General features: G+C 44.9%; 11 protein-coding genes across 11 annotated transcripts; 5 read left to right on the top strand and 6 right to left on the bottom strand.

The window, feature by feature from the left end:
• Positions 1-1,020: 1,020 nt before the first annotated feature.
• Positions 1,021-3,853, top strand: V2V93DRAFT_359363 (XRN 5'-3' exonuclease N-terminus-domain-containing protein; the record flags this gene model as incomplete). Its single annotated transcript, XM_066908089.1, has 2 exons — positions 1,021-1,494; positions 1,547-3,853. The coding sequence occupies 2 exons, from the start codon at positions 1,021-1,023 to the stop codon at positions 3,851-3,853; spliced, it is 2,781 nt and encodes a 926-aa protein (XP_066765373.1).
• A 50-nt stretch (positions 3,854-3,903) lies between these two features.
• V2V93DRAFT_386806 (uncharacterized protein) lies at positions 3,904-6,266 on the bottom strand. The gene is made up of 2 exons (XM_066912277.1): positions 5,195-6,266; positions 3,904-5,114 (listed from the first exon to the last, which is right to left on the bottom strand). The coding sequence occupies exons 1-2, from the start codon at positions 5,902-5,904 to the stop codon at positions 4,280-4,282; spliced, it is 1,545 nt and encodes a 514-aa protein (XP_066765372.1). The 5' UTR covers positions 5,905-6,266; the 3' UTR covers positions 3,904-4,279.
• A 170-nt stretch (positions 6,267-6,436) lies between these two features.
• On the top strand, positions 6,437-8,309 carry V2V93DRAFT_370939 (uncharacterized protein). The gene is made up of 2 exons (XM_066910392.1): positions 6,437-7,025; positions 7,074-8,309. Exons 1-2 carry the CDS (start codon positions 6,504-6,506, stop codon positions 8,235-8,237), a joined length of 1,686 nt encoding a protein of 561 aa, XP_066765371.1. The 5' UTR covers positions 6,437-6,503; the 3' UTR covers positions 8,238-8,309.
• V2V93DRAFT_370938 (uncharacterized protein) lies at positions 8,105-9,982 on the bottom strand. The gene has a single exon (XM_066910391.1). The coding sequence runs from the start codon at positions 9,734-9,736 to the stop codon at positions 8,336-8,338; it is 1,401 nt and encodes a 466-aa protein (XP_066765370.1). The 5' UTR covers positions 9,737-9,982; the 3' UTR covers positions 8,105-8,335.
• V2V93DRAFT_370937 (kinase-like domain-containing protein) lies at positions 9,947-11,219 on the top strand. The gene has a single exon (XM_066910390.1). It carries the CDS (start codon positions 10,030-10,032, stop codon positions 11,134-11,136), a length of 1,107 nt encoding a protein of 368 aa, XP_066765369.1. The 5' UTR covers positions 9,947-10,029; the 3' UTR covers positions 11,137-11,219.
• V2V93DRAFT_370934 (uncharacterized protein) lies at positions 11,054-12,628 on the bottom strand. The gene is made up of 4 exons (XM_066910389.1): positions 12,426-12,628; positions 11,491-12,359; positions 11,350-11,442; positions 11,054-11,290 (listed from the first exon to the last, which is right to left on the bottom strand). The coding sequence occupies exons 1-4, from the start codon at positions 12,583-12,585 to the stop codon at positions 11,195-11,197; spliced, it is 1,218 nt and encodes a 405-aa protein (XP_066765368.1). The 5' UTR covers positions 12,586-12,628; the 3' UTR covers positions 11,054-11,194.
• Positions 12,629-12,636: 8 nt separating this feature from the next.
• Positions 12,637-15,576, top strand: V2V93DRAFT_370931 (mediator complex subunit Med5-domain-containing protein). Its single transcript, XM_066910388.1, has 7 exons — positions 12,637-12,836; positions 12,897-12,957; positions 13,009-13,410; positions 13,463-14,334; positions 14,388-14,559; positions 14,618-14,861; positions 14,913-15,576. The coding sequence occupies exons 1-7, from the start codon at positions 12,756-12,758 to the stop codon at positions 15,337-15,339; spliced, it is 2,259 nt and encodes a 752-aa protein (XP_066765367.1). The 5' UTR covers positions 12,637-12,755; the 3' UTR covers positions 15,340-15,576.
• On the bottom strand, positions 15,347-19,067 carry V2V93DRAFT_398137 (uncharacterized protein; the record flags this gene model as incomplete). The annotated part of the gene is made up of 3 exons (XM_066912548.1): positions 15,347-16,692; positions 16,751-18,343; positions 18,405-19,067. The coding sequence occupies 3 exons, from the start codon at positions 19,065-19,067 to the stop codon at positions 15,670-15,672; spliced, it is 3,279 nt and encodes a 1,092-aa protein (XP_066765366.1). The 3' UTR covers positions 15,347-15,669.
• Positions 19,068-19,919: 852 nt separating this feature from the next.
• On the bottom strand, positions 19,920-22,271 carry V2V93DRAFT_263875 (uncharacterized protein). Its single transcript, XM_066907154.1, has 2 exons — positions 21,547-22,271; positions 19,920-21,488 (listed from the first exon to the last, which is right to left on the bottom strand). The coding sequence occupies exons 1-2, from the start codon at positions 21,826-21,828 to the stop codon at positions 20,181-20,183; spliced, it is 1,590 nt and encodes a 529-aa protein (XP_066765365.1). The 5' UTR covers positions 21,829-22,271; the 3' UTR covers positions 19,920-20,180.
• On the top strand, positions 21,951-24,557 carry V2V93DRAFT_370921 (P-loop containing nucleoside triphosphate hydrolase protein). Its single transcript, XM_066910387.1, has 5 exons — positions 21,951-22,332; positions 22,401-22,478; positions 22,530-22,594; positions 22,660-23,787; positions 23,853-24,557. Exons 1-5 carry the CDS (start codon positions 22,155-22,157, stop codon positions 24,480-24,482), a joined length of 2,079 nt encoding a protein of 692 aa, XP_066765364.1. The 5' UTR covers positions 21,951-22,154; the 3' UTR covers positions 24,483-24,557.
• Positions 24,558-24,781: 224 nt separating this feature from the next.
• Positions 24,782-26,818, bottom strand: V2V93DRAFT_370920 (transcriptional activator of glycolytic enzymes-domain-containing protein). The gene has a single exon (XM_066910386.1). It carries the CDS (start codon positions 26,445-26,447, stop codon positions 24,990-24,992), a length of 1,458 nt encoding a protein of 485 aa, XP_066765363.1. The 5' UTR covers positions 26,448-26,818; the 3' UTR covers positions 24,782-24,989.
• Between the last annotated feature and the right edge of the window lie 829 nt (positions 26,819-27,647).

The raw sequence follows: 27,647 nt of genomic DNA, 5'->3' as shown, positions 1-27,647 counted from the left end.
CCGAGCTGATCAAAATGATCTTAGTCTCCGTTAAGTTTTCTATCACGGAATACGGCTACACAAGTATTCTACCCAATGCGACATAGCTGATTTTGTAATTTTCTGGACTTTTTCTTCTGTTTTTTCTCTATCTACTGTCTGTTTGTCGGAGGCCTGGTCGAGTATAAGGGCAATAATAACTAACAGTAGTAAATACGGACTGCTGTTCGTCTTCTGAACTCGTGAAGTGGCAACTTGTAAGTTTTTCCTTTTTTCAGCGGAATCTTGATGGATGAATTTAGTTTCAATTTGTTATATGATGACTAGAGTGCATTTGGCTCGAGATGCCGGTAGCGAATTTAGTTATTCGCTACAGGTTCTATGTGGAAAAACACACGCTACCTTTTATTTTTGTCTGATATATCGAAACAAAATCATCTGGATATTATTCTTCTTGCTTATTATATATTCTAACTGGTTTTGTGTATAGCATCGAATAAACATACAATATTTCGCTTTGCATCTCGGCTGATATATCTTCGCCATGGGGTTAGCTTCCCTATGAATTTTTTTTATTTCTGAGTTATTAGTAGATCAGGATTGTGATAGGAAGTTCCTATTTTGTGCTTGTTTTTTCTGGATGAATAGAATTTAATACTGCTGTTTGATTTTCGTTGTGTCTGAATGCCAAATCAGCTTGGAAGAAAGATACCTGAGCTTTTTTTTATTGTTTTCCAAAAAAAAAAAACAAAAAAAAAACAGAAAAAACCTCCGTACTACATTGTTATTCATCAGCCTTTAAAGTTGTTTTTATTTTTCTTTTTCCAATTCTATTCTCTGTAAAAACAAGCATCAGGATGAATGCAGGAAAGACAAAACAAATAAGAGCTTTTCACAACTTTTGGTCTACATAACCTTTTCTCTTTTGAATATTAGTAACCTTTTGTAAATAGTGTCCCCGCATTATTCAGATGGCTTTCGCGGAAGTACCCAAAAATTGTTCAGAAAGTGATCGAAGAGCCTGACCAAGTGATTGACGATATGACGTATCCAGCCGACTATTCGCGTCCTAATCCTAATGGCGAGACGGATAATTTATATCTTGACATGAATGGTATTGTTCATCCATGTTCTCATCCTGAAAACCGGCCGCCACCAGCGACCGAAGACGAAATGTTTCTGGAAATCTTCAAATATACGGATCGCGTTGTCAATATGGCTCGTCCGAGAAAGGTCCTTATGATTGCCGTAGATGGCGTTGCTCCTCGTGCAAAAATGAATCAACAGCGCTCTCGACGATTTAAATCTGCTAGAGAAGCCCAGTTGAAGGATATGCAAAAGAAGCTGGCTCATGAGCAGATGGAAGCTATGGGTCAGATTATTGACGAGAGTATAAAGAAAAAATCTTGGGATACGAACGTTATTACACCAGGAACACCGTTCATGGATAAGCTGGCTGAAGCGATAAGATACTGGGTTGCCTTTAAATTGAACAACGAACCAGGGTGGGAAAACGTATGCATCTTCGTTCTTTCATTCAAAGAATTTATACTAACGCACTTCGCAGCTCAAAGTAATTATATCAGATGCTTCAGTTCCAGGAGAAGGCGAACACAAGATCATGGAGTTCATTCGCAGTCAACGCCAATCGCCATATCATGATCCCAATACGAGCCACGTAATCTATGGTCTCGACGCCGATTTAATCATGCTCGGTCTTGCTACTCATGAGCCACATTTCAGAGTCTTGCGAGAAGATGTGTTTAATAACTCACAACCAAACCAGTGTTCGCGTTGTGGACAAGTAGGACATTTTGTCGCACAGTGCAAGAATACTGCTGTTGAGATTGATCCCAATGTCCCGGAAACAAAGAAGCCGTTTATTTGGCTAAGCGTCAGTATCTTACGTGAATATCTTGCTCTAGATCTAGTTGTGCGACCCTTACCATTCAAATGGGATCTCGAGAGGGCAATTGACGACTGGGTTTTTATGATATTCTTTGTTGGCAATGATTTTCTGCCGCACATACCGTCTCTGGAGATTCGTGAAAATGGAATAGACAAGCTTATCAGGATATGGAAGATGAATCTCGCAGCTATGGGAGGATACCTTACAACTGATGGATCTGTCAACCTAAAAAATACAGAGTTACTACTCAAAGTGCATGCTCAAGAAGAGTCTTCCATTTTTATTAAGAGACATGATGGAGAAATGAGAAGACAGGCTAACAGGAACGGGCAGCGGCACCAACTACGTGACTCGGCAACTTCGGGCCGTGACTCTGCTCCTGCTACTCCCGCTGACTCGTCACAAAAGGGATCATTCCCTGTCGTGAAGCGCAACCAAGTTGATATCGGTCCGAAATCCCTTCCAACTGATATCCCACTTTTCACTCCGCAAGGTGTGGCCATTGGAATGGGTTCCGCAGCGCCAAAGCCTACACAAGGCGCTCCCGGGACTACGAAATCAATCACCCCAATGGCGGCACCGGGACTTGCAACATTTAATGCGAACGCGGCAAATAAGTCTGCAGCGTCATTTCTCAAGGCGCAGTTACTTGCCAAAAAGGGTGCTCCGGCCGTAGACCAGGATTCTTCAGCTAGTGTCATCACTGAGTATACCGACACAATTGCGACTAGTGTTGAGGAAGATGAACCGTCATCACTCAAAAGAAAAGCTGACGAATTAGAAGAGACGCCAGAGAAGAAATCGAAGTCAGGCAATGAGGAAGATATCGCTGATGACACGCCAGCTGATGATATCGAGGTTTTAGAAGACGGCGACGGCATTGACCTTACCGGAGACGGCGACGACGTCAGACTCTGGGAGCCCGGTTATCATTACAGATACTATGCTCTTAAATTACACGCGAAGTCAAAAGAGGAGCAAGAGCGCGTGGCTAGTAAGATGGTGCGATCCTATATCGAAGGCGTCAGTTGGGTACTCTTGTACTATTATCAGGGTTGTCCCTCCTGGACATGGTATTATCCGTATCATTATGCACCATTCGCGTCTGATTTTGTCGGTATCGGCAATCTTGAGATTCGCTTCAAAATAGGAAAGCCCTTTCGGCCATACGAGCAGTTGCTTGGTGTCATGCCGTCAGCTTCAGCACATACGCTTCCGCCAATTTTGAGAGAGCTTATGACACATGAAAGTTCAGAAATTATCGATTTTTATCCCGAAAATTTTGACTCTGATATGAATGGGCAGAGTGTAGAATGGAAGTCAATTGCACTGCTACCGTTTATCGATGAAGTCAGATTGCTGAAGGCTATTAATGACCGGTATTCCCTTTTGTCTGAGGAAGAGCACATGCGCAACGAGTATGGTGCTCAAGCGCTATATGTTTCTGATGCGTCATTAGTAGGTCAGGTATTTTTGAGCACGTTTTACCCCGATGGGAAGCCCGTTGACAGTGAAAAGGAGCCAAGTGAAGAGCTTCGTATCCACCCTAAGCAGTCTCAGGGACTGATCGGACAGGCGAAACCTGATCCCAAGTATATTCCGTACGGCTTTGTACGCTGTCCGGTGGACAAGAGTCCAGAGAACTTTGTATCAAAATGGCTCGGTGGAGAAATCAAAAAGTATGTTGACATTGAGCGGAATCGTGCAGTTGCTGTGCAATACACCATGCCTCCTAAACTTGGTGTGGTGCATAAAAGCATGCTACTTCCTGGGTTTGTCGCGGAGAAAAAAGTTGTTGACGAAGGTGAATTTTTTGCTCGTAATAATAGACAAGGCCCGGGAGGTGGCAGAGGTGGGTATAGCAATGGAGGAGGCAACAATTTTCACAATAACAATGGAGGAAATCATAATTATAATCATAGTTTTGCAAATAGCTATGGAGGTGGTCGGGGAAGAGGCAGATGATTTTTGTACTTTGCAAGCACATTATTTTAGTTTAGGGAAGTCAAATTGAATGGGTTAATCTTTCTGCTCCTATCTATATTTTCTGGTATAACTTTTATTCCAGCGTCGTGACACACTTCTTTAGACCACACAATTAGCATTAAACAAGAAAAAACCAAGCTAGGATAAAATTAGAACTAATACAAGCAATAGAAACAGAAGACAAGTAGCTCTAATAATCGATCACTCGATCCGAAATCGCTTTTTGGACAAAGCTAAAACTGTGGCTCTATAACATTAGGTAGACGAAGTGAACGGATAGCTTTTAGGATACATGAAGGTGATGCGATCCGTCACAAAAAAAAATCAAGAGGCGGTAAACAAATAGCATGAAGAGAGTATGAAACTGGACAGGGTGAGATCTAGAACTAGTGTAATACTTTACGGTCAACTTGTGGCTTGCATGTCGACTAAAGGCGAGGGAACGATATCCACCGCATCGTCGACAGGCACAACAGGCGATGACTCCTCAAGAGACCCGTTCCCAAAATGGTTCGAGTGCTGATTCGGGTGATTGCCTCCAATGTTCATTGGTCTTGGAGCATTTCCGCATCTATCTTTACCAAAGTTGATTTTGAAGTTCTGATACTCCTCCTTTTGTTTGATACCCTCAATGGCTTTGATTGCGTTTGCAATGTTGGTGAAGTTCACAAACGCACAAGATTTTTCCCGAAGAGTATTAACGAGCTCAATTTCGCCATACTCTGAGAAATCCTTTCGAAGCCGCTCTTCTGTCCAAGATTCGTCAATGTTTCCAACATAAACATTGCGCGACGCGCCGGCGGTGACGGCCAGAGCAATTGCGGTCGGCAGTGGGCCGGAATGTTTTCCCCAGCCAATTTTCAGACGACGCGAGTGAATCATTAGTCCTTGCACGTTAGACATAGCAAAGAACTGAGCAGCGGCCGTAGGGTCGATAAAAGTGACAAAGCAGATGTGTTTATCGGGAATGTATCGAATTTGGTGAAGCAAGCCTCCACGGACAACATTACAAATCTCCTCAACAGTAGTCTCTGGGTGAATGGAGCCAAGGTAAACAGTGCGATTACCAAGATTAGCCATTCCACCGGCAGTGGTCGCAACCGCTGCAGCAGCGGCAGATTGCTGGGCTAGAGCATTCGAGATAACGTCTCGGTCGGCGGACGCTACAAGATGTTCGTAGCCAGGCGTGATACCGAGAAATTGAGCTGCGTTCTGCTGCTGGGTTTTGGAAACGTAGGCACTATATTCAGTTAGCTTTAGCACTTCGCTAGAGAGAGTTGATTGGGAGGTATGGAAACCGAAAAAAAAAGGGAGATTTACCATCTATCTTTACCGTAGAAGACTTTTCGGTTAGCCCACTTGGGCTCCTGCGACAATTGCTGAACGGCCTTGATAGCAGAAGCAATAGACAAAAAGTGAACAAACCCAATTGGCTTTTCACGGACAAGTTTGATTGTGTCAATTGAGCCAAAGCGGCCCAAATCTTCGCGAATGTCGTCCTCGGTGATGTCTTCAGGTAGATTTCCAAGATACACATTTCTGCTAGCACCGGATTGCTGGACAGCTAGTACCACATTTATAGGGACTGCAGATGGCTTTCCCCAGCCAACCTTGATATCCTGAGAGCGAATGGAGAGCTTACGGAGGATTGCGTCTGAGTGGAAGTGAGAGGCGGAGGCAACGTCGAGGAAAGAGATAAAGGCGCAATTCTTTTCCGGTAGCATTCTGACCGACTCTACAGGACCTGAGTGGACATGAGAAAGAAGCTCCTCAGCAGTCGTCTCCGAGGGAACATTACCCAGGTAGACTGTCCGCGAAGTCTGCACCATTGGTGGCTCGTGGACGAGATGTGCGAGGTCCATATAAGAGTTATACGGAAGAGCGTACTGGTCTGCGAGAAAGGCCTGCGAGAGCGAAGGTGAGGTCGGGAAGGTAAATGCCGGCGGAGCCTGAGTCGGACTAGGTTTTGTGCGCTTCATTGCGGGTTGTACAGGCGCGAGAAGGTGTTTCGCACGCGGGACCGAGGTCATCTGCAGGATTGTTCTTATCAGTTCAGTTTACGATACGAAGCGATAACTGCGCCTATCTTCGCGCCCTCGAGGAATCGAGTACTCACCAACTCAGCTAATAGCTACTTCTTCGGCGACTCGGCGGCTCGGGCAACTCTGGTGCTTGTTTAGTCGCTGCGAGTGCTGCTGGGTCTCGACTACGTGCACGCTCGAGAAAGGGCGGTGATGGCGGCGGCGGGAGGTGGCTGCAGCGAACAACCCTTTCATCGCCCGAGACCGCTCTCCAGAGCTCAATCGGCGAATATACAATTATAAACTACTTTGGTATGTTCTACAGCACTCAAGTTGCCCACTATCCACTTTTTTCTGCAATTGCTCCGCGGGTGTAGACACAATGGCCGCGAACAGCGCTCCTCGGCACCGCCACATAATCAGCCAATCGCGCCTATCCGCTTATGTTCACGTGACTGTTATCACTCACGTGATTGGTCTGATATGTACTGCAGCAAAGTAGCTGTCGGCACTGAGCTGCGGCTCTATAAGTTTTATTACTCACTATCCAATTCTAGGACATATAGAAGGCCTTATGCAATACGCTTAAAGCATTTAGATAATTCACTATGACTGAAAAACTCGAACAGCTATCTATAAAAGACATTCCTCCACCCCCGCCTGGAACCGTCTTTGTCGATGACGCGTCTGGAACAGACGACTCCTCCGCCGGTACCCTCGAGCGTCCCTTTCAGACTCCCGCCTACGCGCTCTACTCCTCCCCGGATGCGCCAATTTACGTCCGCAAGTCTGCCGATGGCCAATTTGAGCCTATTTCTGCGTCTATGCTGAAAAAGGCGAAAAAGGGTGTCGACGGTCTTGTAAAGAAAATCAAGAACGCCGAGGAGACTGCAGCAAAAAAAGCAGCGGATGATGCCCGCAAGCTGGAAGAAGCAAAGAAAATTGTGCTTGTGAATGACTCTTCTTTGCCAGAGGCGAAGCGCATCAAGATCCGCGATGGATCAAAAAGCAGAGAGTCAAGAGTCGTGATACAAGGCTGGGTTCACCGTCTGCGTCTGCAGAAGGGACTAGCTTTTCTTGTGCTCAGAGATGGCACCGGATTTCTTCAGTGCGTACTGGCTGGTGATCTTGTAAGCTCTTTTTTGGCCTGTTTTTTGAACGTGACTAATATCTAAAAGGCCAATGCCTACTCAACTCTTACCTTGACTTTGGAGTCAACTGTTACAGTCTATGGAGTCATTCATCCAGTTCCAGAAGGCAAATCCGCTCCCGGGGGTCACGAGCTGGCCGTAGACTACTACTCCATTGTTGGCCTCGCTCCTGGCGGAGACGATGCAATTACTAACAAAGTACAAGAATCAGCTGATCCGTCACTATTACTTGATATGAGGCATCTTGTGCTTCGCGGTGAGACTATGACTGGTATTTTTAAAGTGCGCGCCGCGCTACTCAGATCGTTCAGACGTGTTTACGAAGATATGGGAATTCTTGAGGTTACTCCTCCTTGCATGGTACAGACTCAAGTAGAAGGTGGCTCAACACTTTTCGCACTAAAGTACTACGGTGAGGATGCTTACCTCACTCAATCGTCACAACTTTATCTGGAGACCTGTCTTCCAGCGCTTGGCGATGTGTTTTGCGTGCAGGAGTCATTCCGTGCCGAGCGCTCCCATACTCGTCGTCATCTGAGTGAATACACGCACGTCGAGGCCGAACTTGCCTTTCTGACTTTTGACGAACTGCTAGTGCATATTGAGACTCTACTTGCTAAAACCGTCGCCTATGTGTTGGAGGATCCCGAGATTGCAGAGATTTTATCTAAGCTCAACCCTGGTTTCAAACCTCCTCAACTTCCTTTCCTTCGTATGACGTATGATTCTGCGCTTGATTGGCTTAACGAACGCGGAGTCCCCAACGAGGAGGGAGAAGCTTTCAAGTTTGGCGATGATATTGCTGAAGCTGCTGAGCGCAAGATGACTGACGAAATCGGAGAGCCAATTTTGCTTACAAGATTTCCGGTTGAGATCAAATCGTTTTACATGCAAAAGTGCGCTGATGATCCGCGTGTGACCGAATCTGTTGACGTGCTCATGCCCAATGTTGGTGAGATTACAGGAGGTAGTATGCGTATTTACGATCTCGACGAACTGATGAAGGGATATGCACGTGAAGGGATCAACCCTGAGCCGTACTACTGGTTCAACGATCAAAGAGTATACGGAACTTGTCCTCATGGTGGATATGGTCTAGGGACTGAGCGGATATTGGCGTGGCTCTGTGACCGATTTACGGTCAGAGATTGCTCATTGTACCCGCGGTTTGCCGGAAGATGCAAACCTTAAGTTAAATCAGATCATTTACTCAAAGCCCGTCATATTGCTGTAAAACAATATATATACATGTCACATATCTAATCATTAACATTCTCGTGATGAGCTATTTAGGCGGAAAATTTCTCCAATATAAGCTTACCCGTCGGCTTGTCATAAACTCCGCCGGCAGAATCATAAATGCACTCTCCTCGTAAAAATGTTCTCTCCACAAGGCCGGTCAATTTCATGCCTTTATATGGAGACACCTTGTTTTTAAACACAAGATTAGATTCTTCAACTATAAATTCCTTTTCAGGATCAAAAATGACAAAGTCCGCATCGCGACCGACATCAATCTCTCCTTTGCTTCCGAGCAGACCTACCTGGGCTGCAGTGTTTTTCGAAGTCCATGCTGATACTTGCTCAAGAGAGACTTCGCGTTTCCGCGCCTCAGTCCATAGTACGGATAGACCTAATCCAAGACCAGAGACACCTCCCCAGGCATTGAAAAAATCTCCGTGCTCGGGATCTTTGAGCTGAGGAGTACACGGCGAGTGATCTGATACGACGGTGCGTAAAACACCAGACTTTAGCGCATCCCAGAGTTTGTCTTGATTTTCCTTTGTTCTGATCGGTGGACAGCACTTGTAATGCGTAGCTTTTGAGGGCACGGTATCTGCCGCAAAGGTGAGGTAATGGAAGCAGGTTTCGGCCGATAGTCTCAAACCCGACGACTGTGCCTTCTTCAGCAATGGCAGGACATCAGCCGACGATACATGTACAACATGAAGCTTCACATCGGATTTTGACTTGCCTTTGGTCACCTTTTCAGCGATCTCGACGATTTTTTCTATGGCGGTTGTCTCGAACGAGTCTGGTCTCGAAGCTAGAAAAGTAGAGTACTCCGTGGTAGACAAATCCTTAGAAAGCACTGGTTCGCCGTCAGCAGGAAGCATTTCCGCGTGGAACATAAAAATCGAGCCGGAGCCAGCGAGTTTTGTCATCGCGGTCTCGATATCAGATTCATCAACTGCGGGAAACTCGTCGACCCCAGACTCAATCATGAAACACTTGAATCCACGGACGCCGGCATCGACCAGCGGGATTAAGTCGTCCTGATTTCCAGGAATAACGCCGCCCCAGAATGCGACGTCAACATACGCTTGCTCTTTAGCAGCAGCGAGCTTTGTTTCGAGATTCGCTACGGAGGTCGTAGGAGGAATCGCGTTCAGAGGCATATCCACTACGGTAGTGACTCCGCCAGACGCAGCGGCACGAGTTCCGGTAGCAAATCCCTCCCATTCTGTTCTTCCGGGTTCATTCAAGTGAACATGAGCATCGACAAGCCCTGGAAGTATTACTTTGGAGGAAAAGTCGAAATAGCGAGCACCGAGTGTGGAGTTTGCTGGCGGCGGAAAGATGACGCCTGGGACGAGATTCTCGATCTTACCCGTGTCGCCAACGAAGATTGTAGCCGGTATTAAGGACTTGTCAAGAAGCACTCGATTGGAGACGAATATAGAAGGCATTGCAACTGGTGAGGAGCAAGAAGAGAAGAAAGAAACAGAGAAAAGACGAGTAACCAAAGGAACAAAGCCGGAGAACGCCGACTAGTGTGCGGCTCGGCAAAAATTCTCAACAGTCATCAATGTAGGATATATTAATAATATGGTACAAGTCCCTCGAAAGCTACTTGTAGGCACTCACATTCGCGCCTCACAGCTCACTATCACAATCATCACCAGCTGCGACCATCTCCACCCGCAATCATATACGGACTGCCGCACTGCAAATAACGGGCATCCAGCACCTGGATATTTCAATGCCAGCAGAATTGTCCGTGCCAGCCGCCGAGGCCCAGCCGGCTGCCGGTGCGGCGGTTTACCCGGCAAAATCTGACACTGCGGCCGCTGATACTACTACCATTCCTGCCGCAACCTCGAATTCCGCAGCCTCCCGCTCTGCCGTCACTCGCGGAAAGTACTCAATCCGAGATTTTGAGATCAAACGCACGCTTGGAACTGGATCCTTTGGACGCGTTCATTTGGTCAGATCGCGATATAACCGCCTCTATTACGCAATCAAGGTCCTAAAGAAGGCGCAAGTAGTGCATATGAAGCAGGTGGAGCACACGAACGACGAGAGACGAATGCTGAAGCTCGTCGACCACCCTTTTCTGATCCGTATCTGGGGCACTTTCCAAGATTCTCTGCATCTCTTCATGGTGATGGACTATATCGAAGGCGGAGAGCTCTTCTCCTTGCTCCGAAAGAGCCAACGCTTCCCCAATCCTGTCGCCAAATTCTACGCCGCTCAAGTTACTCTTGCTCTCGAGTATCTTCATTCTCACGATGTCATTTATCGTGACCTTAAGCCTGAGAACATCCTCCTCGATCGCCGCGGTAATATACGCATCACCGACTTTGGTTTCGCGAAAGAAGTCCCCGACGTGACATACACAATGTGTGGCACCCCTGATTACATCGCCCCTGAGGTGATCGCTCGCAAGGCTTACAACAAGTCTGTCGATTGGTGGTCTCTTGGAATCCTCATTTTTGAGATGCTCACTGGTTACACACCTTTCTACGACCAAACTCCCATGCGAACCTACGAAAAGGTTCTGCAATGCGAGGTGCGCTATCCAAACTATTTGCTCCCTGAGGCCCGCGATTTACTTAGTGGTCTCATAACAAGAGACCTTACTCGAAGACTAGGTAACCTGGCAAATGGATCCGCGGATGTTATGAATCATCCTTGGTTCAGAGAAGTTGAGTGGGACCGCATACTGCATCGCGAAATCGATACTCCATACGAGCCTCCAATCAGACACGCAGGTGATGCTTCGCTATTTGAGTATTATCCTGAGGAGGAATTGAGTTACGGTATTCAGGGTCCTGATGAGTATCAGCACCTGTTCCCGGATTTCTAGATGTACAACATGCAATACAAATAAATCTTCTTTTGTACTATCAATAACCAATTAACTACTAATGCAGTATTCCTGACTCAAAATCACTTTCATCATAAAATGATACAATTATTGCGTTGTTGCCAAACGTTCGTCCATCTAATCCGTTGACAGCCTATGACAGATTATTAGCATACTGATTCAGTTTCTTTTTGTATGAAACTCGCAACTCACGCGAAGCGCAGAAAGCTCGCTCGTAAATTTAACAAATATATCCACTCGGGGAGCATCAGTTTTACTGATATACACACGCTCGACTTTGCCGTACTGCCCTGATTAGTATCCGTAATAACGTAACAAAGTGAAGTCGCTAACCTTATCATCACACTCTTGGCCAATATCACCGGCTAGTTCTTCGTCAACCTCATCAATACTCACTAGTGCGTGTAATTTTATAACCTTTGACATCTTCCCAAATTTGCCCTCTTCATCACGACGCACATTCTTATCCAGAATCTTGCCGTGTCCAGCTTTCTTCTTGTCTGCAGAAAAATGTAGCGCCTTTGTGATTCCAGTAGAGGATGCCCCTAGGCCTTCGCCTGGTGTCCAGCCGTACTTTGTCAACAGTCTCTTTGCAAACGTCTCCTTTGCTGATTTCACCCGCGGTTGATCTGCGACAGATGGTGGAGTTCGGTCTGGCTGGAGATAAATTATAGGCTCTGCTGATATTGTAGCGTTTCCAAGATCTGCATTTTGATTTTCGTATGTGGGCGGCGGAGCGAATCTGTTTTTCGCCATGTCTTCCAGCTCTTCTCGTTCTTCCTCTTGTTCTTCCTCTTCCTCTTCATCTGCTCCGCTTCGACCCTCTTTCCTTGCTTTCATATCAAGCAAATAACTCCGCCAATCCTCATCTTCTGCAAACTTCTCTTCACTCTGCTTATACTCTTCGTATCGATTAGGTAACATAGGATCATATGTGTCATCCCAATCCAATTTTCCCTTCTCTGCATCTTCCAGTCGTCGTTTCTTTCGGCGATTGTAATATCCCGATCGTTTCTGACGGCTTGGTTCAGATTCTGTATCAGCTTCAGGCTCCGCGAAAGAGTCTAGCTTGACAGTAGTAAGAGGTCGGTTGATATTAGCTGGGGCAGTGAGTGATGGTGGCTTGGAGATCACCGTATCTGCTGATCCTACTTGTGCTGCTGTTTTTCCTGATAAAGCATGTACTGGCTGAAACTTAAGAGCTATTAGAGGTTATATTAGTTAAGATGCCACTCAAATATACATGCAGTGTAGCTGTCCATGGATACCTGCAGCGAGCATTCTCTGCTTCTCGTCCTGTTCTGTAGTCTTTGCATCTTTAGCGTACGAGACCGGCTCCTTACTAGCAACCACAGCAGCGTCAATTGCATCATACAGACCCAAATTTCGCTTCACTGGTTCGTCTGGTTTGCTGCCACGTAGCGACATTGTTATAATCAAGCCATACGCAGTACGCGTAGATTAAGTGTTTGTAAAATAGAGTAGAGGGTGAGCCTCATGAACTTAGCATTATTACGATTTCTGGATTTCTCCCAGCTCCGCCTTATGACGGCCATCTACGTGTGAGTTGGTATCAACGCACCGAGAAAAATACAGAGATGACAGCAGTGGACTTCAAAGAAATCACTGTATCTCAGCTGATTAATCTGTGTTTGCGGAGGAGAACTCCTGCTGACGATGTGAGTGGTTGTGTACTTGTTCGCCGACCCTAGAGACTAATCATCTGTTCTTCCCTCTAGTTTGTTGAACTTCTACGCGAACTGGTCTCTCAGTTCCCTGCCAGTGATCGCTCAATTTGCCGTATGTTTCCACAGGTTTACATTTAGTGGCTTTTGTCTAATATGGTCATAGATGATCTCCTTCACACGCCTTTCACAACATTTACAGATCCTCTCCTCATCAACTATATTACTCGTACTGCAGTATCTACTCCACCGCTAATCTCTCTTCCATCGCTCATTTTCACTCTCGAAGCTTCGGCTAGCTCAGAAACATATATTAATGTTCTCGAAGCCATAACTCCTCTGATCTCGTCAAAGAAATGGACACCTTCCAGAAATGGAGTTGTTAGCGAGCTCATTGGCGTCTTAGAGAGACTTCTGACACGGCTTGCAGCAAAAACTGCAGTATTTCCAGGCGACGAAAACAGAGGGTCTACTGGACAGGAAGCTATTAAAGATACGACTACTCTGTTTATTCTTGCTATGTGTGAAAATGAAGATTTTGTCAAACTGTTTATTGCTACAAATCAAGGTTTGTGAATACCACTCTTTGGTTTTAGTTGAATTCTAACCCAATGATCTAGACCAAAAGCTACTATTCCAAAAATCTCTGGATTTGTTTGTCAAGCATTTGCATGTTACAAATCAGCCGCTAGCTGGAAAATTATCCATAGCAGCTACTACTAAACTTAGTCTTGCATCATCAGCTGTACCCTCAGATCCGCCACAATCTTTGCCTCGAGAAGAGCTTGCGAATACCCACCCTCGAAACGAATGTGAACGCTTGCCATGGCTTGAAGCTTTTCTCTCTGGCCCAAGACCTAAGTTTGGATCGCCAGCGTTAAATGCACATTTGAAGATATTGTTTGCAAGCGATAGTGGCGACGAAGCAATCTCGTCGCTCATCAGCTCGGCGTTTGATGCTCTCTCACGCTGTGTCATGACTCAAAGTTCAAATGGGAACTCTTATAAAGAGTCCTCGCGCGTCAAGTTGTGGAAGGTGTTTATTATTAATAGGCTTCCTCTACTTTTTCAAGAGCATCTTCCCGAGTTGCCTCCTGCTACATTTGAATATGCATTACGCAAGCCACTTCTTTTAATCGACGAAAGCGCGTTGCAAATACTGAATAGACAAACCGAGAATGAGATCGACATGATGTTTTCCAACGCGACACCTTTTGACATCCGTCGAGAATTGCTGAAAAGTATGGTAAAGTGCGGCCTGATAGAAAATAAAGCCGCTGATCGAGTCCTTGGTGCTGCGACATTTACTAGCGACTTAGGGATATCGAGTGATATGATGGATGATGAAGTGAAGTTGTCGAGCGGAGTTGAGTCAATAATGGAGATGATAAATACGGCTTATGATCTTGAAGGCGCGGTCCGGACGGTTATAGGACAAGTCGAGGAGGCTGATTGCTTAACTCAAAAAGCTGCAATCGACTCTATTATTAAAGTATGCGCGCTATAGCAGATTGCGTTGATGAACTTGACTAACATGAATGCTAGCTATTTACAGCATGGATTGAGCAGCGAGAAACTTACAAATTACGAATACTGTGTCAGGAGATTGCGTTAAACACTCCTGTAATGAATATCATGCTGGTGTACCGAGATCCGTACGAGATCCTGGCGCCGCTCATAACTTGTTTAGATTCTTGGTCTTATGAAGATGAATCAAGTAGGTTTCATTTCTCAATACTGTATAGTAATGGCAATGATTGTTGACAAATCATTAGATTTCCAAGACAACTACACGGACTTTGGACTTATTTTACTCCTCGTCTGTGCATTTTATTATCACTTTAAACTCGACATATTTGAACTCGGCGATCTTGGGGAAACTTCGTTTATCAGGAAATATCTCACATCATCGGGCACAGCATATCCAGCAGAAATGCTGGGTGAGGAAAATCTTGATTTGCTTGGGGGATGGATAACTGCTTTATTTGATACCAACGGTATCTCTGATGAGCTGATGAAGTAAGTTTTATTAATGCATGATTTTAATGGCGATATACTCACCAATTTTAGATCATGCTCGCCGGTAAACTATTCGTTGCTGGTTCCAACTATTTTCCACCAAGCAGTGACCGCCTGTAATCGCAGCTTTCTAGATATTGACACATTAAAAGGTGGTCTTGAATATTTTTTCCAGCCATTTCTCCTGGCTTCAGTAGTAGGGGCTTTGCATTGGCTCTCTCATCATCTCTGGACATTACGCGATATCAGTGTACCACTACAGATATTACAGACATTAGTACTTCCTCCATCTCTACCTGAAGAGGCAGTTCCTATTCATAAACTGGTTTTGCGCATAGGCTCAGCTCCAGTGTATTACATTATTCAAGAGATTATGAGTAGAGGAAATTCCGGGGACATGGTTTTGCCAGAGACGGTGGATTTAGTTTCAATCATGAATATTTTGGCCCCTCATGCAGCTTTTCGCGAAGAGCTATAGAAGTTTGGGATGATTTTGAATTCAATTATCTATAAATCGTTAAGAAGTGGCAAACCAATGTTTCAAATAATTATATTGATGCAAGTAATAGGCTCAAAAAAAAGGCAAAAAATAATCATGAATGGTGATTGTACTTTTAGGAACTGCACATTACCTCTACTGCTCTGTTTCCTTTGATTTTCTCTTCAAACATTCGAATCATGATAGTATATAGATACAAGAAACGAAGAGTATCACGTAAATTAGTAAAACATAATTAGTCTGGCTTTTTCAAAATCGTCTCAACAAAACTTTAACAAAATGTTATTTGCTTGCTTGAACCAAAATATCTTATTCAGTAGCTGGAGATTCATCTATGCTCTTTTCTTCGGGTTGTGGTGTAGCCGACTTTGATTTTCTACCATTAGCCTTTTTGGACGTTATCTCAATGATTTTCGCCTTTGCCTTTGCTACCGCCTCTTCCTTTCCAACAATTTTGATCTCTTTTGTTGTACCTTGAGGAGGAACAGTAAGCTGTACTCCGTAATCAGATTCGATGCTTTTCTTAACAGATCCACTAGGTCCAATCAAGAATCGGTGCTTTTCGAGTTCAACTTCAACCTCTGCCTCGATCATACTTTCGAATTCAGCAACTCGACGCTCAATCTCAGCAATTACCTTTGCCACGATGTTCTTGTTGCCCTGCACGACGATCTTAGTATCTGACGAGCTCGCAGAAGGGAACTTGACTACACGACGCTGATTTGAGTCATCATCAGTAGAACCGCCGGCAATCAGGACAATCTGCTTCAAAGTCGCACCTTTCGGGCCAATCAAAGCCCGGTGGTACTTTTTGGCGACATCAATGACCTCGCTAGCAAAAGATTCAACCTCAGCTACAATTTCCTCAATCTTTGCCTTGGCTTTCTTGACAGCATCCTTGGTACCGGTGATTACAATATTACCAATATCTCCTCCTTCATGATTGATATCGATCTTCGCTTTGGTTTCTGCCATGGTTTCATTAATCAACTCTCCACCGCGACCTATAATTCTTGCCAAAGCGGCACGCGGAACAGAGATATTATCAGAAAATCCATTTTCCGCTTCATATTTATATAAATCCAACAATTCGTCTCTCGCCTTCGCAGCGCCTTTGGACGGACCTCGAATAACAATTTCATCCTTGGATCTGGGCATAAACTCGGAAGATTCTTTGTCGCCCACATCCAAGTTGTCTCCATCGGAGGAGCGCGGGAAGTTTACCCTCACGTCATAACGTTCTTCGAGGCGCCGAACGAATTTACCCTTATGTCCGATCAAAGCACTATGATGCTCATTCGAAACTGTGATTCTCAAAACAACTTCGTCCTCCTATATATAATTGTCAGTATTGAGTCGAGATGGGTATCATAAATTAAGCAAGACTCACCAATCTTGAGGCTAGCGCTGCTATTCTCTTTTGAGCCTCAAGAACGTTATTTTTGATACCCTTCACGGTGACATTACCCGAGTCATCCAAATCAATTTTCACGCCCAGCTCATCTCTATACTTTGAAATGTTCGATCCACCCCGTCCAATAAGCTGCCTCGAAAATTTTTGCGGGAAGGAGAATGTGACTGTGAAACTGTTTAATATTTCCTGAGTACTAGCTTCCTCAACAATTGTCTGGATCTTTGTTGCAACTGCATCAACTTCAGCAGCCGGACCAAGAATAGTTACACTATCTTCGCTAGAGCCTGGATAATCTTTGTTTTCACCCAGTAGAATCTCAACGGCAGAATCTGGACCACTGAGAGCATTAATCGTCGAACGTTTAGGCCCAATGATAAATTTATGCTGCTTGGCAGGAACCGTTAAAGTCTTGGAAGCCATACCGCTAAACGTCAACTTTAAACTGTCAAAGTATGCCAATGCTTTTTCGAGACTCTGTCTGACCTCGCTTTCTTCTGGTCCAAAGTCATCGTCTTTACCTTCAAAAATAAGAAGAATATCTCCAGTTGACTCAGGAATAATTGCAATGACTCCGAATTGTCCCCTTATCTTCTGAGTATGTTTAGCCGCCGAGCGTTGCAAAAAGCGATGAAGCAGAGGGTCAGAATTGCTCCAGTAGGCCACGCGTAGTGGTGGGACCGAGTTAACAAGATCAATAATCAGCTTACGTGCCTTCTTGACGTCGAGATCTGATTGAGCATATATATCATATTTGACTTCCTCCGATGTATCGGGAACCAATTTGATTTGCACATTGCTTTCGGCCTCGATACTAGCAAGCTTTTGGGTACTAGCAAAGAACTTGGACAATGCTATAGCATGAGGAAGGTTCTTGCCATAAGCTTTGGATATGACAAGATTGTCAATGACAAAAGAATTTGCTTTTTCGGCAATCAGTGCAATGGCATTACCAATTGCATCCGGTGGTCCGAAAATGTCAACTTTGTCCTCACTTCCAATCTTAACAACGCACCCAGTTTTATCAAAAATCTCCTGTAGATTCTTTGAACCACCAACAAATTGTTTTCGGTTGGCTAGCACAGTGGTGGAAGCAGAAATGTAACTAGCTCTCAATTCTTCGACCAGGGACTCAATAGCGGTCTTCGTACACTCAACAGCACTTCGCTCTCCAGAGACAATGACGTAGCCGGTCTGGCTCTCACTCGAGAACGGAGCGGGGACCTTAACCTTCACATCTTTGCCCTCTTCGAGTTCTGCGGTCTTAGTAGTCAAAAATGGAAGGAAATCCGTGCCAATACTTGGTAACCGTATTGTAAGGCTCTTAGTTCGCTCAGCAACAATTTCCAAAATTTCTACCTTTGCAAGGGCGACTCCGTCCATGTCACCCTCAACGGTAACATCAGTTGTTTCCTCTTCATCATCAAATTCGGGCTTGCAATATTCGGTTTCATCTCGTTTCTGCACCTGTATTTTTGTCGAAGTCTTCTGTTGAATAGCCTTAAGTGTACGACCTCCAGTTCCAATGATGTATGGTCGAACACTGTTGGGAACGGGAATTACTTCAGTGATCTGTAGTACGGCTGTTAGATGCACTCCGCAAAGGTAAATAAAATGCAACTCAAAAACTTACCTTGGGGGTGAGACCGCGGACGAGCTCTCTTCTTGCCAGAGCTACCGCCTCCGCCTTTCCTTTAATAATGAAAGTAGTCGATCCATTAAGAGCACTAGTTGAGCTCTCAATTGAGCTGATACCTTTGATGCTCTTAGCTTTGGCTACGATCTCGCTGAAGACGGATCGACTACGAAATTGAGCCGGAATATGAACGGCAAATATGTCAACGACATCTGATGGTCGAGCAGCGAGCGGAGCTCGAACAGCCTCCTTTTTGGTGGCTTGCGCAGATGCTGCAGAGCCCCATACAGAAGTCGCGCTTGCGCCCTTTGCCGAAGCGCCTCCCAGAGTCGGGAATGCCTCAAGCGACGAAAAATTAAGCTTCTCTTTTGCATCTGATTTCTTGGTCCGCTTTGCAGGCGAAGCACTGGAACTGGCGACAACAGACGGCGCAGCCGAAGATGGCGCGGACACGGGAGGGGAAGAAGCTGCAGTGTCAGCGGTTGTAATCGAAGAAGTCAAATCTCCTAATGTCTCATCATCGCCAACTGACAGCTGAGATAAATCGGGAGGCTGCTGAGCGCCCAAAGCTGAGTTCACCTCTGCTGCGATAGCAGATTCACGCTGTTCACGCAACAGCTCCGCTGGCGAGAGCTCGGCAGTCAGAGAGAAGTCAGACATTGATTATCGGTAGCCGCAATCGCAAAATACCTTGAGAGGTTGTTTTAAAGAGATAATGATAATTGGATTGCTGGGGGCAGAGTCACGAATCAGACGTGCCAATGATGATAAGTAAAGCTATCCGAAACGGAGAACGAGATCGAGACGCTATGTGAGCGGTAAAAATGGGAACCAAACAGACTTTAAAGACCAGTATCTTTCACAATTGCTTAGGAATCGACTGATGTTGCAATTGTGTCAAGTAGACATCTAAAAACCGACGTATCTATAAATTGTCGAAGAACGACGAAGAATGTCAGCGGGAAACTGCGTATACTGATATTGATGTCAATTCGTCCGGGAATTGGTTTTTGACGAGCAGCAATGTACGTACAAATATCTAAATCAATCGACGAAGCGCCTGCCAAAGAGTGTAAATAACTACAAGAGAAATAGACGGGCCAGCACGCAAGTAGGGGTGAGAGTCGAATGCAATAAGAAACTCGAGCGCTGTAGAAAGGCGGCGGAGCTCACTGCTCCCGGTAAGATGAATTACCCGGATTTGTGACTTGATCACAGAGGTAATGTGGACACGTTGTCCTGTGACCCACATCTGGCACGTCCACTATCAAATCGCTCTCCCGGCTCTACAATTGGCTATCTTGAGTTGGCCTCTACTCAATCACGATTACATTAAACCCCATTGCTTGAATATTATTTGCTCATTCATTTGCTTCGTAGTCATGTCAAGTTGCTCATTTGCAGAATATCCCGTATGCTGAGGCGGGTCTAGGCAGCTACACGAGTCGTGCTCCAGCTCCAGACCGCCGTTGTGGCGTGCATGCGCTATGTCTATGAGCCTTTCCCGAGTATGAACTCGCTATCTTGAAGCTCACTTTCTTGATGCTGACTTGTAGGCTCTGTCTGAACCGTAAGTCAGCATCGCGAGGCTTGCAATAATCATCTATCCAGTTCCCTCATAGGTATCTGCACAATTGGATGCGTATACCAGGAGTACAGACCATTCTTGATATATGCGATCTCAGACCACGAACTGGTGAATGGCCTGTAGCTGTAGGACACTTAGAATGAACATCTGATAATGGTCAATAGTAAATATTGGCGTGGCTGTACTCAGTATCCTCCGGTCAGGCTTCGTGAGTTGATAACCAGCCAGCTTGATCGATCTGATTTCGCAACCAGTTTCTTCGCGACTTTAAGATTGCCTGTCACAGTAATTGACGGATTTCTTGTCTTTTCTGTATACTCCAATGCGGTTGCAAGAACCTCCCGTTCTATCCATTCATCGTCCAGAGAGATTTGCATCTCATCAAAAGAGTCTACACCAAGAACTTGCAGTGTAGGAATCCCGTCCAAAAACTCTCCGGTATTGCTCTTCAATCCTGCCCTTTCCTCTACTGGCAAGAATATCATTCGAGCTCTTCGCTTTTCCTCGGCGCTTCCCATTCTATCTGCCATATTTATCAGCTTTTGCTTCACTTTGATAGAACATATAAGAACTCTCTCTCCATCTGAAATAATAGGACGCAGCGTATGATTGATAACGCGAAATTGCTTTTCCGATTCTATCTGCCGACGCAAAAATTGAAATGCACTGTCAGACTTTCTGTACAGAGCGGTTGGAATTGAAGTCGACGGAGGCGGGTTATCTCGCTGCCAGTCAAGTTTTTTCAGAGCTTGCGCAGGAGACAAATTGGTAATGTCAGATATCAAGCAGAAGCCGCCCGTGACATCAAAATTAAGAACTGGAGGCACTTGTTGTAAGAAGTATGCGCAGTCTTCTATTATAATGCCTTCAACTATCTCCTGAGGAGATTTGCTCTCTTTGCCAGTGATGTGACTGGCTCCAAATAGCCTAATTTCAATATCTAGTCTAAAAGAAACGGCAGACACAAGTCTACCTACAACATCTTCGTCGTCTCCTGAGATCTCATGTCTACTTATATTATATAACAAAAGTATAGATTTTTTTGCTCGAGGTTGCTGAGGTCGGATAATTCTAGGCAGTAAGCCACTACTATCCAGTAGAATATCCTTAGTTGACTCGCTGCTATTGACCTGACTCACTACTTTCTGTGCCGCACTGTAAACCGAAGTCAGCGAGACAAGTTCGTCGAATGAAATCTGTTCGTCTTCTTCTGCCACTTCCGCTTTTAGCACTGAAATCTCATATTTTAATTGGGTCGCAGTGACTCGCAAAATCTTTATGGCTTGACCTCCGTAAGCTGCTGTCAGATCTCCACAATGGCCAAAATTGCTTCCTGATTTGATTCCGGATCCGAGCGATACGATTCCTGCATATCCTCCGTTCTCAAAAACATTCCATACCGCTTCCAAGTAAGGAATATTTGTTGATCGTAGACGATGAGAGAGTGCTTCCTCGATATCGTCTGGACCAGTAGTATCTATCAGTTTCCATAGCTATACAGAACCGGATTAGTAACTAGTTTTCAATTGATAATGTCAGATTGACACATACTTCTTGCAAAGCCGTATGCTCTTTCCTTACTTGACTGCGAAATGATTTTAGGAAATCGGGTCCGCGAGTCCAAACAGGTCTGTCCTCACGACCAGCCTCATCACTAGCAGGTCTCATTAGCACGCTCAACCCAGTAAATACCCCCTCTAGCTTTGCCTGCAATTCAGATACCGTCTGGATCGCACGCTGAAATTTGACAATCACTGAGGCATCTTTGGCAGCAGCTGCGTCTGAGACAGTGCACGTTGTCTCAATTGCAGAAACTGTTACAAGCATCCCCATTTTGTATATTAATATGTACGTAGCACCAAAGCAAAATCACCGCACCACTATTAACAGCATTCTCTTGGTACAGCAGTTCATAGCCTCGTCACTTACGCGCTCTGCCTGAGGTACATAAGCTTATGGTCAAGTTCTTCAGGGGTAAAATATAAACACTACAGAGAAACTTGTGGTTTAGGGCCGCTCTATTTCCGCACGCTTCGGACAGCGCAATAACAATCCAAGTAATTCCATCACTGATGGTCCGGCGAGTGCTTCGGGCATCCGTCAGTGAGAAATAAAATAATCACTGCTGGTCTTGATAGTATTTGTATGGCTATAAGAGGATGAGTAGATTCCGCAATGTCGACTTTACTCCAGCGGCCCCGGTTTTGAAACAAGATATCGGCAAAGACGATCTCAGCGCAGAAGCCTACGATGGTCTTCGTACTGCAAGTGTCAGCTCAGAGTTTGAAAGAGCCTCTATTAAGATGCAGCGGGAAATGCTTCCTATTTTTCGATATCGTAAGTCAGCTCTATCTCGGGCAAAATAGCAAAAGCCTAGGCAACTGTGTTGACAACACCTTCATTAGGCGACTCCATTCTCTACCTAATTGAAACTTCTCAAGTAGTGGTTCTTATAGGTCATACTGGATCCGGAAAGAGCACGCGTAAGATTTTTTTTAATTGGTTTGCTTGCTATGTTGTTGCTGATTTCTTAGAATTGACGCAATATCTGTACGAGGCTGGATGGACAAACAAAGAGAAATCTATAGCATGCACACAGGTACGCTTTTTGTCCAGCTCCACCCCCCTCCTCTTGATATCCATTGCCAATATAAATATATTTAGCCACGAAGATTAGCCGCGACTTCGGTTGCCGCTCGTGTTGCCGCAGAACTAGGATGTGAATTAGGAGACACGGTCGGTTATTCAATCAGATTTGAAGACGTCACTTCTAGAAAAACACGCATCAAGTACATGACAGACGGCATGCTACTCCGTGAGATTCTTATTGATCCATTACTCTCACATTACAGTGTTATCGTCATTGACGAAGTGCACGAGCGAAGTACATACACCGACATATTGTTATGCGTGCTAAAAAGAATCATAATGAGACGTCGTGAACTCCGCCTTATAATATCTAGCGCCACACTACAGGCCGATGAATTGGTCAATTTTTTTGGCAACGGAACCAAGATTATTAGCATTGAAGGCAAAATGTATCCTGTCGACATGCTATATCTGACTGAACCAGCAGAGAATTACATCGATAAGACAATTGAAACGATACTCAAAATTCACACATCTGAGCCTCCGGGTGATATTCTAGCATTTTTAACAGGGCGTGATGAAATTGCACAGGTTGTACAAGAACTTCATGATCGAAAACTCTCACTTCCTACTTTGGATAATGATATGCTAATTTTGGCACTATACGCTGGCTTATCTCAAGAATCTCAGCGAGAAGTTTTTGATCCGACACCAGAAAATACGAGGAAAATAATAATATCAACCAACATTGCAGAAGCTAGTGTGACTATCGATGGCATTGTATATGTCATTGACTGCGGATTTGTGAAAATTCGATCATACGACCCTCGGCTGCGAATTGATTCTCTCGTTGTCACTCCGATATCAAGGGCCTCGTCAATTCAGCGAGCGGGTAGAGCAGGGCGGACGAGAAGTGGCAAGTGTTTTTGTCTTTATACAGAGTTAGGCGCCAGTCAGCTATCTGAGAGTACCGTCCCCGAAATACAGCGCACTAATCTTGCTGGGCCCTTATTGCAAATCAAGGCACTGGGGATTGAAAATATCGCTAGATTAGATATGGTATCTCCGCCACCCATTGAATTAGTATCTAGTGCCCTAGATTTATTATATAACCTCTCCGCGCTGGACGATTACGCTAAACTAACAAAGCCTCTGGGTGAGAGGCTGGCTGAGATTCCGCTTGATCCAATGCTCGGAAAAATAGTATGCATATCTCTGATTTTGGTGCTTCATTTATCAATGGTACTAACTCAATGAATGATTTTTAGCTACTCCAATCTCAAAGCTATAACTGTATCAATCAGATGCTGACCATTACTGCAATGATGTCAGTTGAAAATGTTTTTATTTTTCCTGACCACAATCATCACGCTGCTGATGAGCAGCATGAAAAGTTCATTGTGAACGAAGGCGACCATCTTTCATTGTTCAACGTTTACCAAGCTTTTACAGTGCGCGGTAAGCAATCTTCGAAATGGGCACACGATCGATATTTGAACTACAGAGCCCTTTCTCAAGCAGTCAGTATCCGTCGTCAACTATCGAGATACTTGTCGAAACTAGGCCTTAATGTCCCACCAGCATTGGCTGCTGATGTTGTAAATGTTCGAACAGAAACCGTCGTCAAATGTATTGTAAGCGGCTTTTTTCCTAACGCCGCAAAGATGCAGCCTGATGGTTCATTCAGGCTAGTAAACGTTGGTGACGGCGACCCAGAAAAAAGTGTAGTATGGGTTCACCCATCGTCTGTCATGTTTACTCGAAAAGCAGAGTGGGTGATTTACTCTCAAATTGTACAGATGGGAGAGAAGACGTATATTAATGGGATCACGAAAATCGAGAGAGACTGGTTACTTGAAGCGGCTCCAAATTTTTATCAAATCACCAAAGAGCGTTAAGCTGTGTTTATTTTTCAAATAGTTACAATAGAATACTGGAAGTGATGTTTGAGCACTTAATTTTCATTTGGAGACATAAAAATTGCATGCATAATGTTTTAGACTATCATCATCTTAGGCTGTAAATTCATATAGTAGTGATTTTGAGAGCTGTCTCAAGTAAAGTTCCGCATCTTAGCCCTTACCTGATGGGGATACTGAGTGACTAAATCACGAACAGGACAAAACTTAGCCTAAAACCTTCTTACATTAATTACTTAGCCTTGTTTAAGGATTGTTTAAGGACGACAACATGATAAATACGTAATTGCGTACAATTGCTAGATAAAAAAAAATACTAAACTCAACAATAAATATCGACGACATATGAAGCATGAACTACAAAAACCAAACTTGCAAAATAATCTATCGATCTACTATCAAAATATATCAAAACAAAAACCGCTGGAATAACAAAATGTATGTATAACCGTAAAAAAAAATGCTCGATGCGAAAAATTTTGCAGATTATTTGATTCTTTGCTTTTTCAAAAATTCGGACAGTCGTTGTAATGAAGTATATCCATGCTGCTTGCGAATTGCCTCTACTTGCAAAACTGCATCCTCCCTAGAAATCCCCTGAATCTCGCCAATTCGATGGATGTAATCGAGTATAACTTTTCGCAAACAGAAAAATTTTCGCTCTGCACTGCTACTACGCCATCTAGTGCCATACTTTTCTTCCAATTCCCGCACCTTAGGTCCACCATTCAATCCATGCATCCACTCCTGCCATAGTTCTGGCACCGTTGTCACTTCTCTTGACATTCGATACCGTGGCACAACAAGTTGCTCCATGCCAGACGAATTTCCGGGTGGACTCACAGGTCTAGCAGTTGCATGCTGCACATTAAGCATATAAGGATTCGCGTCGTGTTGGTGCTGTATATGATGTTGCTGAGCCTGAGTCGGAGCCTTGTTTTGGCGTCGTACATCAGGAGAAGTGGGGCCAGTGACGGGAGAGCTTTGAGAAAGAGAGATGTGTTGTGTTGTTCGCGTTCCTTGTAATGCACCATTATGCTGTTGCTGTTGTTGCTGCGGCTGCTGCTGAGGCTGTGATTGCTGCGGTTGTTGCGGTTGCTGATGAGGCTGCTGTTGCTGCGGTTGCGATTGTTGTTGATGTGCGGCAGCGGCAGCAACGGCCGCAACCTTGAAAAGATTCACCTCTGCAGCCTGAACTTGTGATGCCGCGTACATTTCAGCTGCATCATCTAGAACTGCATCCTCAGCTGTCCTGTAGTCGTCAGTTAACTTTGATGTCGCTGTGCCATTAAGAGTGTACCCATTCTGCTGCACGGAATTTCGCGTGACCAGCATAGGCTGTGGTCGATGCCTAGTAGCCGGCGAAACAGTTTCAGTCGGTGATACCACACGATCCTGTTCCTGCTGCTGCCTCTGAACTTGAGCTGTGGCTTTTTGAACTGCGGCCACTGCAGCCACATGCTGTTGCGCACTAGCGGTCAGATTTGAGATCTCGCGATATGGCACGATATCAGACGCAAGCTCCGCCGTGGCGTGAGCCCCCGCCCAAGCGGCAATTTTCTCAACCATGTTACAGAGATGGGTGATGTCTCGATTTTGACGATCGATAATTGCTCTGATCTCACTAGTCTCACGCTCCACCAATGATGATAGCTTCTCACTTTGGAGGTTAATCACGTACTGTAAATTATCTCTCAGAATAGTTGAGCTGGATTGTACTATAGCGTCAAGATTGGGGCTAGAGCTGACATTCCACCCTCGATTGCCACGTGTAGCGGAATCAACCCCGTCGTCTGAAAACGAATCAAATTCCGAATCGGATACATCTGGGCTAAGACCAGGAACAGTATACCCATAATCCGAATCTGGAACGCGTGAGCTTCGGCGATGCTGGCGGCGCTGGTGATGATTACTACCACGAGAATTAGTCCATTGGTGACCCATTGCAGTAGAAGCCTGCTGTAGACTGGATACTTGGTTGGGAAGACGAAACGAGCTTGTAGGTCCACTGCCAACAATATGATTATTTCCTTGCCGCTGAGTAAGGAGGGCCGCGGTATGATATTTTTGTAGAAAGGATTTTAGTACCAGACCAAGCGGAGGCGGATTGCTGTTAAATCCCCGGTCTCGTTGATATTTATACTGATCGACAAGGACAGTAACGTAGGCCTTCAGAGTGGTGTAGATCTCAACAGCCGGGTTAATATCGAGCTTACCATCATCATTAGGTTTAGACGAGGGGCCGCTAATGCCATTGACAGACTGTTGCTGTGTTTGCTGTGTTTGCTGTGTTTGCTGTGTTTGCTGTGCTTGCTGTGCTTGCTGCTGCTGATTTTGCTGAGCAACATTTAGCTGGCTCTGGATCCGGGAAAGTACAAATTCTCGGAGGAACAAGCAGACTTTATCTTCGCTGATAGTTGTCCCGTCTGCAAATTCACGCACATCTTTACACCATGACTTATTATTCAAAAATGTCAGTCTGTCTTGTTGCATCTCGGATGGCTAAGTATTATTAAGGTAACTCACGTTCCATTCGTTCAATTTGACGATATGAGAAGATTGAAGTTCTTTTGATAGGCTATCTTCATTTACGGAGCTACTGCTTGAGATAGAACTAGCCACTGAAAAAGTAAAAAGGAATTGTTAGAAGATGACGAACAATATAAAGAGTGACAAGGCGCAGGAAACGCGGTGTATTTGCAGGTCAATAACCAGGGACTGACTCATAAAAGAGATGCAGGGCAAAGGCCAAGTACGCTGTAAAATTCAGACGTAAATACTTACTCTCACGTATCATCTGGTCACGGTTCTCCAGCAGGTCCTTGTCGTTCTTGGAAGACATTGCGATCAATGGCCACGAGGGATGCAGAGGTAATTAGATGGGCCTAAGCGCTAAAAAAAAGTCTGTCCGACACAATGTGTTACTTAAGGCATTCTACCGATGTCGGACCCAAAAAAAACAAGTTCATAGACAAAATGTTATAATCATAAACACATGATTCACACAAATGCGAACCATTGGATCCCGAAACGAAGCCGTCAAAGCTTACATACCTGTGAAGGTAGGTCGTAAAAGCCCGTCACCCGAGAAGATTAAGTGCGGGGTACGAATCAGAACAGAGTACGCCGAAAACAAGCACAGAT

This window comes from Kockiozyma suomiensis, assembly GCF_038497685.1.
Source record: "Kockiozyma suomiensis strain NRRL Y-17356 unplaced genomic scaffold V2V93scaffold_8, whole genome shotgun sequence".
Classification (NCBI taxonomy): domain Eukaryota; kingdom Fungi; phylum Ascomycota; class Lipomycetes; order Lipomycetales; family Lipomycetaceae; genus Kockiozyma; species Kockiozyma suomiensis.
Note: the sequence above shows the minus strand (reverse complement) of the source record. Positions and strands in the feature narration are given on the sequence as shown.

Bases quoted from the DNA above. Each gene is read 5' to 3' on its own strand.
- V2V93DRAFT_370931 (XM_066910388.1), top strand. From the start codon at position 12,756: ATGACAGCAGTGGACTTCAAAGAAATCACTGTATCTCAGCTGATTAAT. The intron at 12,837-12,896 runs GTGAGTGGTTGT...TCTTCCCTCTAG, and splicing joins GGAGAACTCCTGCTGACGAT to TTTGTTGAACTTCTACGCGA. The intron at 14,335-14,387 runs GTATGCGCGCTA...CATGAATGCTAG, and splicing joins CAATCGACTCTATTATTAAA to CTATTTACAGCATGGATTGA.
- V2V93DRAFT_370938 (XM_066910391.1), bottom strand. From the start codon at position 9,736: ATGCCTTCTATATTCGTCTCCAATCGAGTGCTTCTTGACAAGTCCTTA.
- V2V93DRAFT_263875 (XM_066907154.1), bottom strand. From the start codon at position 21,828: ATGGGGATGCTTGTAACAGTTTCTGCAATTGAGACAACGTGCACTGTC. The intron at 21,489-21,546 runs GTATGTGTCAAT...GGTTCTGTATAG, and splicing joins AGCATACGGCTTTGCAAGAA to CTATGGAAACTGATAGATAC.
- V2V93DRAFT_370921 (XM_066910387.1), top strand. From the start codon at position 22,155: ATGAGTAGATTCCGCAATGTCGACTTTACTCCAGCGGCCCCGGTTTTG. The intron at 22,479-22,529 runs GTAAGATTTTTT...CTGATTTCTTAG, and splicing joins TGGATCCGGAAAGAGCACGC to AATTGACGCAATATCTGTAC. The intron at 22,595-22,659 runs GTACGCTTTTTG...AAATATATTTAG, and splicing joins AATCTATAGCATGCACACAG to CCACGAAGATTAGCCGCGAC.
- V2V93DRAFT_370920 (XM_066910386.1), bottom strand. From the start codon at position 26,447: ATGGGTCACCAATGGACTAATTCTCGTGGTAGTAATCATCACCAGCGC.
- V2V93DRAFT_370934 (XM_066910389.1), bottom strand. From the start codon at position 12,585: ATGTCGCTACGTGGCAGCAAACCAGACGAACCAGTGAAGCGAAATTTG. The intron at 12,360-12,425 runs GTATCCATGGAC...AACCTCTAATAG, and splicing joins GCAGAGAATGCTCGCTGCAG to CTCTTAAGTTTCAGCCAGTA. The intron at 11,443-11,490 runs GTTAGCGACTTC...TAATCAGGGCAG, and splicing joins GCCAAGAGTGTGATGATAAG to TACGGCAAAGTCGAGCGTGT.
- V2V93DRAFT_386806 (XM_066912277.1), bottom strand. From the start codon at position 5,904: ATGACCTCGGTCCCGCGTGCGAAACACCTTCTCGCGCCTGTACAACCC. The intron at 5,115-5,194 runs GTAAATCTCCCT...AACTGAATATAG, and splicing joins TTCTACGGTAAAGATAGATG to TGCCTACGTTTCCAAAACCC.
- V2V93DRAFT_370939 (XM_066910392.1), top strand. From the start codon at position 6,504: ATGACTGAAAAACTCGAACAGCTATCTATAAAAGACATTCCTCCACCC. The intron at 7,026-7,073 runs GTAAGCTCTTTT...AATATCTAAAAG, and splicing joins GCGTACTGGCTGGTGATCTT to GCCAATGCCTACTCAACTCT.
- V2V93DRAFT_370937 (XM_066910390.1), top strand. From the start codon at position 10,030: ATGCCAGCAGAATTGTCCGTGCCAGCCGCCGAGGCCCAGCCGGCTGCC.